The sequence below is a fragment of the Mauremys reevesii genome, linkage group 9 (assembly GCF_016161935.1).
Source record: "Mauremys reevesii isolate NIE-2019 linkage group 9, ASM1616193v1, whole genome shotgun sequence".
NCBI classification, from domain to species: Eukaryota; Metazoa; Chordata; order Testudines; family Geoemydidae; genus Mauremys; species Mauremys reevesii.
Window position 1 is genome coordinate 64,204,169 of NC_052631.1, and position 14,089 is coordinate 64,218,257.

Consider the following 14,089-nt stretch of genomic DNA (forward strand, 5'->3'; position numbering starts at 1 on the left):
AAAATTTTCAAAAAACTCCTAAGTGACTTAGGTATGATCAGTCCCATTGACTTTCAGTGGGAATTAGCCAACTGAATATCTTTGAAAATCTGGGCCTTAGTGTCGATCACTTTTGAAAATAGGATTTAGGTGCTTTTGAAAATTATATCGCTGACAGCCTGCCCCAAAAGTCAATGCTAGTTACTCACAACCTACAGTGGAAGAATTGGGCCCCAGGTTTTACTCTAATCACATCTCTCCTCCATGCTAGGGCAATTTTGAAATATTATGTTTTCCCAATCCCCAGTTTCCAATTCTGGACTCTGTCTCCATTTCAGCAAAGCAGTTAATCATTGTATAACTTTAAGAATGTGTTTAAGTCCCAGTAAGTCAGTGGGACTTAAACACCTGTTTAAAGTTGAGTTAATGGGATGTGCTTAAAGTTAAGCATGTGCTTAAGAGCTTTGCTGAATAGAGGTGGTTTGCTGAATTGAGGCTTCTATTGCAAATCTAAAGACAGAGCCTGCAAACTGAAACCTGCATTCAAACCAAAAATGGAACATTTCTCCTTTCAAGGCTATATTTTAAAAGTGTTATTTCTGGTCTGGGTAAGAAAAAAAACAAAAAACAAAAAACAAAAAAAACAAGAAAGATTCCTAACCAATTAATAATTAACAACTTTCAAGTACAGTTATGTCCACATACATTGTCATTTGTTAAAAAAAGAACTTTTTTTTAGTGTTTTAACACTTTTTTTCAAAAAAAGAAAAGAAATTAATGTACACATTACATAATTTTGGCACTGTTATGATCATTTTTAAAAACATTTTTGTTAATATTTATCATGGTTTGTACAAAACTGTAAACTATTTTCAAGTTTTTTTTGTTTAACTTTTGTTCATCGTCAGCTTTCAAAAACTGTCGCTTTAGAAGAAAAAACTGGAACAAAGCAAAAACCAAACACAATCCATCCGCCCTGGAAAAAAACAGCAGAGACAGTTTTTGAAAGGACACACAGGAAGTGATTGGTGAGCATGCCCTTCCTGACAAAGTCGTTTCATTCTGCAGAACGTGGATTTTCAATGGCAGTCCAACATAGGAAATGCCTGCCTTGAGACAGGGAGTGCCCGCCCACCAATCGCGCTGTCACACCTGTAAAGTAGATAAAGATGGCTCTTTAGGTCATTTTATTTTATTTCTTTGTTCTTGTTTTTTCCCTTTTTTTCCCTCCTTTTTTCCCTCTTTTTTACAAAAATTTCTACATCTAAATCATTTTGATAAAAACATTATTTTCCTTTTTTCCTTTTGTTTCTTTTACATTTGTTAAAGCAGAATTCACTTCTGTGAAAAAAGACAAGGATCAAGGTCTCATTTCATGCAGAAAATGCAAATTAAAGATAAAAATGGGTGTTGAGTTTCCGTTTTAGTTGTTTTCTTGGTTTTTTTCATTTTTTTTGTTTTTTAGTTTTTTAATTTTTTTTTTTTAGGTTTTTTTTTCAACACTGTACAGGATGCAACGCAGCCACGCAGAGTAGGTATTGATGGTCCATAGCAGTCCCTGCAATAATATACACTGATATGTCATGACTACACCATTGGTCTCCCTGTCTTTTTGTTGGTGGTGGTGTTCGGTTGTTTGCCTGAATTTCTGAGCACACAGGATGTCCCCCAGTTACACATAATGTTGCCTCTTCTCTAGCTTTGAGAGGAAGATGGATGGGTGGAGTCTGAGAGGTTGACACATTGGCATGCGAGACCTATAGATTCTTTTGAAGGATGTCCAGGCCTTATAGAGTCTGAAGAACAACTGATGCCACAACTGTGGCAAACTTTTCCGTGTTCTGTTTGTACATCCTGGAGGAAGGTATCTCCACAGAGCGAGCACAGCCTCGACTGGACGTCTGTCCTTGTTTAGAAGCTGAGGGCAGCATGGGCCAGTGGGAGTGGTGACCCATTTTAATTTCTGCAAAATGGTGTGATTTTACACAATGATACAATATCATGACATGCCAGGCAATGGAAAGTTGTTACCATGGAGTGTGCAATGTCCTCCAATATCCACACCAGGAGAGTCACACATATTTGCCAACCGGTCTGATTTTCCTGGCATACTCCTGAACCTACCCTTTGTCCTGAGTCGCTCAGACAGCAGGGCTTAATATTTTTTATTACAGTTTTTATTTCCGGCTTAGCTCTCAGGCTATCTGTGCATTTACACTGCACCCAACACCGTAACATCTGTGGAACCCTTGTAAGGGATGTGGTTGTGATGACTTCTGGGATTGCTCATAATAGCCTCTCTTGGGGCTTGAACCTGCAATATGCTGAGCGTTCCGGCTCCGATCCAGCAAAACACTTTAGCCCGTGCTTAATTTTAAGCATGCGAGTAGCCCAGTTGAAAGCAATGGCACTGCCCCTGTGCTTGGAGCTAAGCATGTGCTTACATGGTTTGCCAGATCAGAGACTGAGTGCTCTGCACCTTGCAGGGTGCAGTGCTTACTGCTTCTAGGCTCCCGTATAAGCTCCTCATGCTGAGTGCTTTCCTGCTGCATCATGGGGCAGAGATCAGACTGAGGGGGTAGGGAAGACAGGGGGAGCTGGGAGGAAGAGGAGACAACCACCATCACACCAGCCACCTCATTGTCCCTCATCCCCCACCACTCCTCACCATCATCAATGGTGGCAGCTTTCCACAGAAGGGCTGAGGAGGGAGAGAGAGAGAGTATAAGGAGGCACCTAGGGAAATGGGGGGAAGGGAAGGAAGGGGAAACGCCACAGAGTGGGGGTAGCATTGGGAGGATCCTGTGGGGCAGAAAAAGCAGAGACACCCCAGGGGTGGGAGAGGGAGAAGGTGTGGTGAAAGGCGGGGAGGGTGGAAGAAAGGTCCCAGGCAGGCACTGAGGGTAGGAAGGGGGAAGAGGGAGAAGAAGTGACTCGTGGAGTTATTGGGGTAGGGTCTAAGCCTGCGATCTTCTCCATGAGGATGCTAGCAGGAGGGAGCAGTGTCATGGACATTCCCCAACACACCCAACAGGGCTGGTTTGCCATTAGGGCTTGCCCCAGTACAACAGGGACAGGCAGGGAGAAGCCAGGCTTGCTTAGGCAAGGGCTGACTGTGCTGCAGAAGGTCCCAGGACCTGCTGTGAGACTCTCGGTTCAGAGTAGGACTCAGGATGAAATCCCAACCCCATTGAAGTCAATGGCAAAACTGAGTTTCACCCTTAGACTCATCCAAAATCTGAAGCCCAGGGCCTCTCCCTCTGCTGGTTTTCCACCTACTCCTGCTACGTTGGCAGTGGCGCTGCCTGTGGCTTGGTAGCATCGTGCTGTGGTGATGATATATCATTATGTGCTGATGCAGTGTTGTTAGCTGTAACAGCCGGCAGGAGTTGAAGTAGGTTGAAAGAAAAAAGGGGAGAGGTCCCTCTTCTTCTGGCAGAAGAGGGGCAGCTAGAGTGTCCCCCTACCTCTTACTTCAACCCCTGTGTTCAGGGCATTCCTGGCCATGGGGATCCTTGCTGGCTTAGGAGATGCTGTCTATTTTCACGCCCTGATGAGGAAGATATTCCTGTAAAAAATAACTAGGATCCATACAAGTGTCCTGTGGTGGGTGACCCCAGGCTCTCCAGAGCTCCAGCTCTTCCAGACTATTGTCCCAGGAAAAATGCTCTAAATGTTGACAACTATGTCAGAGCCTCAGCTCTTGACCAGGTGTATCTCATTACGACAGCCACACAGCTCCTGTGTGACATGTCATGATACGGTGTGAGGCTCTCAGTGAGGCAGTCAGAAGTTAACATGTCACTAGGGCTGGTCATTGTTACAGCAAGGGGCTTTCCATTTGCACCCCGCCCTCAGCGTGCTAGCCCTGGAGATTTTACCCTCCTTAGGAACAGCCATTCTCTCAGCAACACTCAGCTCTGCACATGCAAGACTTCACAGCTCTGCTGACAGCAAGAGGAGGACAAGGATGGCAAATAGACACTTGACAAAATCCACAGCACTCCAACGGGCCATTCACACCTAGGGCATTGCAACATGGAGCATGCTGACAGGGCCTTGTAAGGTGGGAACGGATTGTGGCAGCAGTGAAATAAAGAGGACCATATCTGGATGTGAGAAGGACAGAGCCAGCCCTTCCCAGTGTGGGACAGATAAGACCCTAGAGAGCAAAGAGAGGAACATCTCTTCTAATGGAAGGAGGAGTTAGTGAATTCATCTAGCAAACCCCTGAGAATGGATGAGTCCCACTCTCAAATGCCCAGGCAATATCTGCGCGTTAGCAAGTGAAGCCATGTTTTCTTTTCTCCTTTTTTAATAGCGCCACATCACCAGTGCCAAGCACAAGCTGTGTTTACTCTGCTTCTCACACCCTTTCAGTCTCCCAAGAGCCCAGAATGAGAGCCAGCTCTTGGGTCGCTCTCTGCCTAACCACAGCCAATGCTAGCAAAACACACCTGAGTGCAACAACCAATCTGATGGAGGAGTCAGCAGACCTGGTGCAGGGCCACCAAACAGAGCCTGGAAAGAGAATGTGACCGAGTATAGTATTTAACCCTTGGGCTTCCACACATCATCCGGCTGGCTGGCTGGAATGGCATAGCTAAGAGAGAGGAGCCCTAGTAGAGGGTAACTGCTGAAGCTGCAGCAAAATGAGGACAATAAGGGTAATGTGAAGAGAACACCCATAACATATATCGATATTGGGGGGCAGAAACAATTGCCCTCCTGGTTGCACAGTGATAGTCAGAGGGCAACATCACACTGTCAGGAACTTTTTCAATAACACTTTCCAGGACTGTGGCTTGCCCCGTATAAACTCCATCTCCTCCCCAGTGCAGGCTTTGAAATATCAATATCACTCGAGAAGCACCTTCTACATAAGGCATATGCAGGTTATGCAACCAGCTTGCCCATATCTTCCAAAGGGCAGGCAGCCAATCACTCTCCTGCTACAAGAGTGAGAGGGGGAAATATGCAAATGTGGCACACTTGTGTTGGGACTTTCAAAAGTACCTAGCTGGTTTGGACTGTAATATCTTTGGGACACAGCCTGTCTTTTTGGTCTGGGATGGTTACAGCACCTAGCATAATCAAGCCCTAGTCCAGGACCAGGGCATGTAGGTTCTATCACAATACAAATTGTTAATACTAACCACGACAATGCAGGTGCAAAGTCTTGTTGAATTTCAATAGAATGTGTGCTCCTAAATCACCTAGGTGCTTGTGAAAATGCTACCAGCAGCTTCTGATGTGGGACAGGCAGCAGCCTCTGTAGATGAGTGGATGTGAACTTCTCTTAAGCCTCCCTGCTAGTCAGAACAACTCCTCCTCGTTCAGTTTTGCAAATGACCTGTAACAGACTATCCTTTCCTCCCTGCTTGTAAATTTTGGGCCTCTCATGAGCAGAGTCTGACACCGGTTCCATATAGTTTGAGGGCTGTGTGACATAGGCAAATATGGGTACATCCTAGGCTGAGTAGACGCCATTGTCACTGCAGTGGAGCGAGATTTTGCTGTTTAAGGATGACCATTCCTAAGAGTCTAGGATCAAAATCCCACCCCCCTTGCAAATTTTTCATGCACTCATAATACAGCATCCATTGGCCACCTGTTGAGCCCATCTTTCCACAGGTTCTCTGCCAGTTCGACTGCCCACTACTAACCTAAAGCAATTTAAAGACGAGATAGACAATCAATGTCTTAGCAATGCTAGGACTTCGTAGTTTCACCCACCAAATCTCCCCCACACAAAGAAAGATGTGACGGGTGGTCACATTTATCCCTACATTGGCCATTCTCCTCCCACTTGATGCAGAAGAATACCAAGGTTCTTACGCCTTCTTTCACCACCCTAGTCCACGGCCCATCATCTCCGCTCCAACAGCGCTGAGCCAGGATAGAAGCCAGCACAGGACTTAGGTCCCTATCAGTCTGAATGCTGACAGTTCCCTGCACTTGAACCCATCTGCCCACACTACTGACCTAGACAGCCCCAGAAAACCAAGGATGCAGCTTTGCATGAGGTTTTACGAGCAGTTCAGCAATGCCAACAGCCACTAAAAGAGGGAACTAACTCTAGTGTTAGGTACCTGCTCTTTCCCCCATCCCTACCCCCACAAGAAACCAACCTACAGATGAAGGTGAATTAAATTAGAGAGGGTCTTAAAATGACTTTTCAACTGGAAGGTTTTCTCAATAATTCTTCTGAGTGCCTGGGCATCTCCTAGACCACATCACCTCCTGCATCCTCAAAACACTATGAGAAAGAGCTCAGCAGCAGCAGCAGCTTCCCTTCAGAGAGGGCTCACTGCCATCATATCATTGCTCAAGGTTTTTGCAGGTGGCTCCTCCCTTATGATGGTCCTTGACCCTCAACCCTACACCCTAAGATATGGTAAGGAAGAGTTTCCGCCAGTGGAATCAATGATGGTGGAACCCTGCTTTGAAATGTCACCCATGCACCATCATCTCACTTCTCTTCCTCCCACTTCTAATTTACTCTGGCTCACAGGAATCAGCCGGTGCCAGCCACTGAGCTCATCACCACAGGCAGCTGTGTCACACCCAGCTCCCCCCCTTGGAAAGGCTTTGGGAAGGGGTGTCAGAAGGCTGAGCCATAGAACATTTATCACATTTGTCACCTTTCAACTGTTTCACTTCTCTTCTGAATGCATGGAACCACTTTTATTTGGTTTACAACAAGACATTATAAATCAAACATTTTTTTTTAAAAACCCACTATGTACAACCCTTTCTCCCCACCCCTCCCCACCCACACGGTATCTGCAATAGGACCTGTTTTCAACCCAACTGCTGGAATTCTCTCCCTCCGCCCACACCCCATCTTTCCAGACTCCTAAATGCTCCCACCCCCTGGTAGCCCCCATCCTCATCTTCACAGAAGCATTTGGCAACTCATATGGTTGGCTTTGACATTTGGAAATAGGGTTGAGCTCAGCCTTTGATCTTGGCTTTGGGTGACCTCCCCTCCAGTCACTTATCCAAACCCAGCTCCTGCAAATTGTCAGGATGCAAATGATTGTTCCAGTCTAAAGGAACTGAGCTAGCATAGGGGCCAGAGCACTTCTGAGGCTCTGTCTACATTTGAGCTGGTAAGTGTGATTCCCAGCTCACATAGACATACCCATGTTAGCAGTGCTCCAGCTAACATGCTAAAAGTAGCCGTGCGGCTGGGGTAGCAGGGGCAGCAGCTGAGGATAGCTGCCCAAATCCTCCCCCAGGGGATCTGAATGGGTATGCACTCAGGCAGCTAACCCAAGCTGCCATCCATGCCACCCTGGCTACCCAGCTAGTGTGCACACGTGTACATGAGCTGAGAATCACACCTCCCAGCTCTAATGCAGAGATTGCCTTAGTCCATTCCCTCCCCTGTCTCCTGACCCCACTGTCTTCCAGAGACTGTGGTCCCTGCAGATTAGGGTTAAGAGTCACAAGGCCAGGTTCATTTATGGCTGCCTGCAGCTGTACCCAGTCTGTTTGGATCAACAGAGGTCTTCAGTGTCCAGCGCCCCCATCCCCTTCAAACCCATTGGAAATGCTCATCTTCCTCATGCCATAACCATCTCCAGCTCACCACTAACTTTTCAGCAGCCGCCTTCCCTCTGACCAGTGACCCTTGGCCTGCAGCTCCAGAGGTTTCTACTGTTTTGCCTGATAATGACTATAAGAGGCAAAATCTCTCTTCGCCCCACTCCCAAACCTCAAGGTCTCTGGAAGAAACCTAGCCGAATAGACCAGCTTGATCAGTGACCCAGATGGTTCTGTTTCTGGGAGGCGTATGGCGCTGTCGCTTGGTAGAGGACATGCCAAGCTTTGGCAGGTTCCCCACTTATTTGCAAGACATAAGCTGCTGGTGCGGTGTCAGATGTGCATGCGTTAGCAAGAAAGCTGGATGCCACTAGAGTCCTGTTTGTTTCATGCACTGTGAACTTATCCTATATACACTATGGGCAGGTTTATGGTTGAAAACATGAATACAAAGGCATATATTTTCTTGTTCTCTTAGAAACCAAGGCTTCGGTCTCCCATGGAATAGCAGGGGCTTGCTACATGGACTCTCATTTTTCCTCTCTGTCTCCCAACACTCAATTCTTATGTGTCTAGGTTGAAGGAAAGGGATGGGTAGTGGACAGGTAGGATATAGTCCCAAGGTCCCAGTTCCTAAAGGTCCCTGAGTGACAGCCCTACACCAGTGTCAGAAAATGAAACAATTGGGGTAAATTGGCCATGTTTATCCTGAGAGAATTTCCAATTCTATTTCTCTTCCTTTTCCTCCTCCTCTTCTCCCTTCTTGGACTTTCTGGGAAAGAACAAGCACTTGTCTCCCCCCTCCCCGCCTTTTGATGACCACATGCAACATGGGGCTTCTCTCCTGGATGTGAAGGAAATCACTACCAGGTAATTAATGCAACAGACAGTAATCCTGTCCCAATCTGAGATTAAACCCCACATACAGGGGCCTGGATCGCCTTCACCACTGAAGCAAAGAGGCAACATCGGAGGTAAAACCAGAAGTTTTGTTAAAGAGGAGTAAGGTCCATTCCTTTCTTTCCCACTGCCCTAGCTTCACAAAAACTAAATGGATGGTCGTAGCTGTGACCAATATTTCTAACCCAAGCAGTATCTTTGGGTTCCACTGTTTTAAATGAAAGGTTTATGTATGGTTGTGTTCTATTCAGTGCGGGAGGGCTACCACATCTCCTCCAGGAACTAAAAAGAGTGGGTGGTGATATTAAGGCAAATCAGCCAGGCTGAACCCCTGACCCAGAGAGGTACCTATGGGGGAGGCTCACATCTACTAGTTCAGACTGGACCCTCCAGAGGCCAACGGACGAAGAAAGGACTTTTGAATAAATAGCCTGTGTTTAAACTGACTCAGGGCTTTTGTTGTGGATCTAAGACAGATGAACTTGTAACCATGCAGAAAACCCAGTTGAGGGTTCTGAAGGATGAAGATCCACCAGAGCCCTAGGTCAGAGTTTGGGTGACCTCTGGGAAGATTTTTAGCATGTGTGCAGGTTCTTTTATTGTTTCTAATGTGTTTTCTCTGTAATGCTTTCACCATAAGAATAAATGTGCTTGCTTAAAATGAGCGGGGTGGTAACTCATGCCTGTGAGCCATGTCCTGCACATAGCCCTCAGAGAGAAGGCAAAATGCAGTTGCTGGCAGATAGTCTGGTTTACCGGGAATATCACTGTGTAAATTAAGGAGCTATGCAGCCTTAAAACCCCCAGTCAGAAGGGAGTGAGACTGCCCAGAAGAGATGAGGACTGGGAACCTGAAGCCTAAAGTGGGTGCCCTTGGTGCACCAAGGAGGGAACTACAGGTCCAGTCACCCTGAAACTGTGACATGGGATCTATGCCAGTGTGAATTGCCATAAGAGCCAACAGCACTGGAAGCAAGCACTACAGAGGGGAAACACTCGCTGTCTTTTTGGGAAAAGTATAGCAAAAAGAGAGATGGGGGAAATGAGTTATGAGCCGCTGAAGAAACAGCAGCTGTTGAAACTTGTATAAGCAGCAAGTTTTGTCTGCTGATCTGAAGACAGTGGAAGCAGGATTGGGACAGCCGCTATGAAAAGTGAGTGTTGCTTTCCCCTCAGACCTCCAGTGGAACTTGCCTTGCAGTTACTTTTCTATAGGCATGTCGCCCGTTTCCTGCACTCTTACGGGAGAGTCAAACCTGTGCATCATAAGAGCACTGTTAGCATATTTAAGGTTCTCTCCCCTGTCTGCCGCCTCCTTCAAAAGATCTTTCTGGAACCACTGGTCCCCTATAGTAACACCGTGATTCATCTCCTTTGCTAGACAGCTGTGGAGTGGAAAGAGTACAGCTTTTGCCCTGGAGGGAGGTGTTTTGAGGGTCTTCCTGCATTTATCCCCTCTCCCCCATACAATAAAACAAGAGAGAGCTCTATTAATCAGTTGATTTACAGGGCTCTTTTGTTCCCTAGCAGTCTATCGTGTCACCGGAAATTAGGAGGCTGTCCCTGGATGGTGTGAAAAGTCCTGAGCGCATACACTCTGGCAAGATTATAGTGTAGAACCAAGGAATCAGGATGTCTGGAAACACTAAGACTGATTCTATCAAGCAAACCTGACCTAGTAATGACAGGTCAGAAACATTCAAAGACAGAAAGTAGGGCAACTCCTGATAAGAAAGAGAACCCAGCTGACAGAGAACCCAGACAATAACAAAGGAGGCTGAATCAAACTCTCAGATGGCTGCATCACTAGTGGACCATGGCTTAATCCCTGACTGCTGGAGCCTCTGAATGGAATGATGGCACTCTGGGCTCAATCCCCGATTGAAGCCTTAAATAGAAAGTACGGGACTTTGCATTCACTTTCCAGCTGCAAAAGGCCCTGGAGAGTAATTATGGAGCCCAGATTCAGCCAGTGGCTGGTAGAGGCCCAGGTGCTCAGATGGCAAATAGCCTTGATGATAGTTTCATCCTCCACGTGTAGCCAGGTGTCTCTATCACTGCCATCATCAGTATTGGCTGAAACTCAAAACATTTAGTCCCTGAGGCCTGGGCTCTCCCAGCCAATAAGGATTAGCCAGGCTTTTCCCATCCCTGCAGAGCTAATGACTGTAGCTCCTGAACAATACTCCACAGTATCATCTCCTCTATAACTTGGCTCTTTGCCTTTGTTCCTTATCTACCATTTGAAGGCATCCTGTGCTGTAGCTGCCTTTTATTTCTTTTGGCCACACTTCATAGTAAGGATCCATTTACATGGAATGAATAAACAGTAATTGGCTGTTTTAATAAATGGCCAATTAATTGTCATTGACACTTATGAAAATCCAGCATGTCAATAGGTAGCATATAACCATGGCTTATAACCACCAATAACATCTTCTGATGTGCTTATAACTTTCTATAACACATGCCACTCATATCTGGAACATGCTATACTTCTACTAAATGTTTGTAACCTTTTTTAAACCATTAATAAATGGAAACTTAGTATCAAGTGCAATTTACTTTCTTGCCTGCCACATTAGTGTGACCCCGCACTGTACCATATGGACATGGTTCACCAGTGCAGTTCTAATGCTATGCTCATGCTGCACTCCAACCCCAGGCCCTTCTCTCATGCCCTGCCATATGGGAAAGTGGTTACACTAAAATCCCATCTGCACCACAAGTGCAACAGCATTGGGGAAACCCGCTTACTACAGCATTGTCCTCTGATATGAATAAAACATGAATCTTGTTTTGCAGCATAGTCGGAAACATAAGCACGATTTAAGAATTGCGGAGGCAGGATATGTGTGCATGTGCAAGTGTATTAGTGCAAGAGAGAAACATAGGTGACAGCTGAGAGGGTGTGTCTAGGATCCTATTAGTAGAAAACGTATAGGACACATTGCTCATATGAAAATAACAATACTTATTACTCATATAGGACCAGATCCTGCACCCACACATGTCTCCTTGCCTTCAGCAATGCCAGATCCAGTCTATCATGCTTTACATTTTCAAAGCACTGTACAGACACAAATTAGTGAATAAATCAATATACAATAAGTGCATGTGTCACTGGGGATATGGAGCTTCCACTGGTGTCAGAAGCTCTGAGCTTTCTTAGCCAATGGGAACCAAGGATGGAGGGGGAGAAAGGAAGAGAATGCTAGAGAGCAATAAAAGGGACATTTGCACTAACAGCAATGTGTGCCTATTGCATGTATAACCTTGAATGTATACAAGCAAGGTTCTCCATGACTGCTCCATGTATGGAAGGCATAATGGAGAATGATCCTTGGGTTAAAGTTTTGCACTTGTGAATTTTTTTTTTTATGGCTTTTATTGGCGTGCAATTGTACGGGTATATTCTAGGCCAACTTTTTTCAAAATGACCTGTGATTTTGGGGGCCAACAATGGAGGAACCTGAAATCACTGGCTGCTTTGGAGAATGTTGGCTCTAACGTCCCAGGACAAGTTACTTTTGTGTACCATTAACAAGTGCTAATGGTTGGAGGCCACCAAGAACTTAGGGCTTCCACAAGCACCAAAGCGATCAGTGTTTCCATTTCAACCTCCTGCCTACCTAGCCTTTGGAGACCATAGCTTTGCAGAATGATGTTTCCCTAGCTCAGTGGAACTCTGACATATAGTTAATACACTTTCTGCAAGAGGTGAAGTGGTGTGTTCCCTTCTATACTCTAGCTGCATTAATGGATCTGCAACAAGGCCTGGCTTAAGAAGTATGTGTCAGAGGGCCTCAGCCCGCCCCTTGCTTCTAATGCTTGTACGAAAGGGCCCAAATGCTACTCACAGGTTTCTCCACCCAGAAGTCTAGAAAGACAAAAACCACACTAGAGTGGTCTGAAGTCATCTAGTGGCTTGGAGTCCAGAAAGTTGTACACAGAGAGCAGGTGGAGGAGGAATAGGGTTTGGTTTTTGACTCCTATGACTGATTCTCTCCCAAAACTCAGCATGCCAGGATGGAGGGTGGGAAATATTAGGAACACTGATCTCTGTCCCTCCCATTACTGGTCTGACTCAAGCTTAGTCAACAAGAGATCAAATGCCAACTCCGGACAATGGAACACGTATCCCGGCCAATCTTGGACCCCCTCGCCTTAATATTTGTGTACCTCACTGTGTGACAGGCTGGGACCCCCTCCCCAACATTTTCTGCAGTTGTAATATGCACGCAAAACCCTGCTATTCCCCTGGAAACACCACTGGTTAAATGTGACCTGTGTCCTCCTTCTACAAAAAAAATTACAAACCCTTCCCTCCCTACCCCAGAAAACATGCACGCGCGCACACACACACACACGCTCACATGCTCACACTGGAAAAACAGCTTGCAAACTCCTGAAGGTGGAAAAAGGCAACTTGCAAATGTGCCTTTGTTTTTGATATGCACCCGCCCGCCCCACCCTGCCTCCCTCCATCTCCCCTCCCCAAGTAATTCCCAATGCCCTCCCCCAGCTGTTCCAAAATAAATATTCTTTTTGTTTGTTTAAAAGATTCTTTTACACCTGTAAGCAAGAGACAGAGAGAGAAAGAAAAGAAAGACCATGCAGTGTGAGAATGGAACACCCCGATCTCAGTGACTCCAGGTGGGAATAAATGAGAAGGGGCTAAGAGTGAAAATGAGTGAAAGATTAAAAAATAATAATATCAAGAAGAACAAAGAGATGAGACTTCAGTGGTAAAATGGAGGTGTGGGCAGCGCATCAGTGAGCACATTCAAAGATAGCTTATTCCTCCATCCCTGTTTTCGACTCAGTTTCATTAAAACTTTTCTTCTTTTTTTAAAAAACTTTTCTTTGTTTTTGATTTTGGGGTTGTTGTTGTTGGTTATTTTTTACAATGGTGAAGTTCTTCGGCACAAAACCGAAATCAAGACGAGGCCAACCCTCCTGAAACCTGAGACCCATCTCCAACCCCCCTGCCCCACCTCCCCATGCTCCATGTTTCTAATGTGCTGAAAAGAGAAAGTAAGCTTAGAATAAACCTACCAAACAAAGGAGAAAATGATAATAAGAGAAAAGAGTAAACCCAAACCCAAAAGACCACAGCGCTCCTGTGTTGTCATTGTCTGAGTGTCTGTGCCTATCGCTCCTGGAGGCCGCAGGCATCAATTTACATAGTACAACCAGTAAATGAGGTTGAAGAATCCAAAGGTGATTGGAAAAATGATCCGTGACCACTTGTCAATGGTGCTGACGTCTGCCAGGTCTGGGATTTTGAGCTTCAGCTTAGAGGACCGCCGGCGGAGGCGGCAGTTGGCACGGTTGCGGACAGCAGCGTGGTGGGTCAGTGGGACATGGCGGTCTAAGGTGGGGTGGTGGCCAAAGCCATCCCGAGAGGCCAACTGCTTACGGAATTGGATTCCTGAGCCTTCGAAGGACAGGACAGAGTTTCGAGAGTCGCCGACGCTGCTCATCATGTCCGTGGTCAACAGCTCGTTGTTCATCTCCAGGGTGCTGAGGAGGATGTTGCCATAAGGGTCAACCTGGAACAGGGAAGAGAGAGAAAGATGGCAGTGATAGTCTGAGCAGAACACACTTGGGGCCAGATTTAACTTTTGCATCTTTCTACTAGCCTCAGAGATGGTTT

The 14,089-nt window shown here is 46.1% G+C and overlaps 1 protein-coding gene across 1 annotated transcript in view; it reads right to left on the reverse strand.

The window, feature by feature from the left end:
• Positions 1 to 13,607: 13,607 nt before the first annotated feature.
• Positions 13,608 to 14,089, reverse strand: part of GABRQ (gamma-aminobutyric acid type A receptor subunit theta) — a 93,063-nt gene continuing 92,581 nt past the window's right edge. Inside the window, exon 9 of the mRNA XM_039486901.1 lies at positions 13,608 to 13,985. Coding sequence (XP_039342835.1) covers positions 13,608 to 13,985 — 378 coding nt within the window. The remainder of the gene's footprint in view (positions 13,986 to 14,089) is intronic.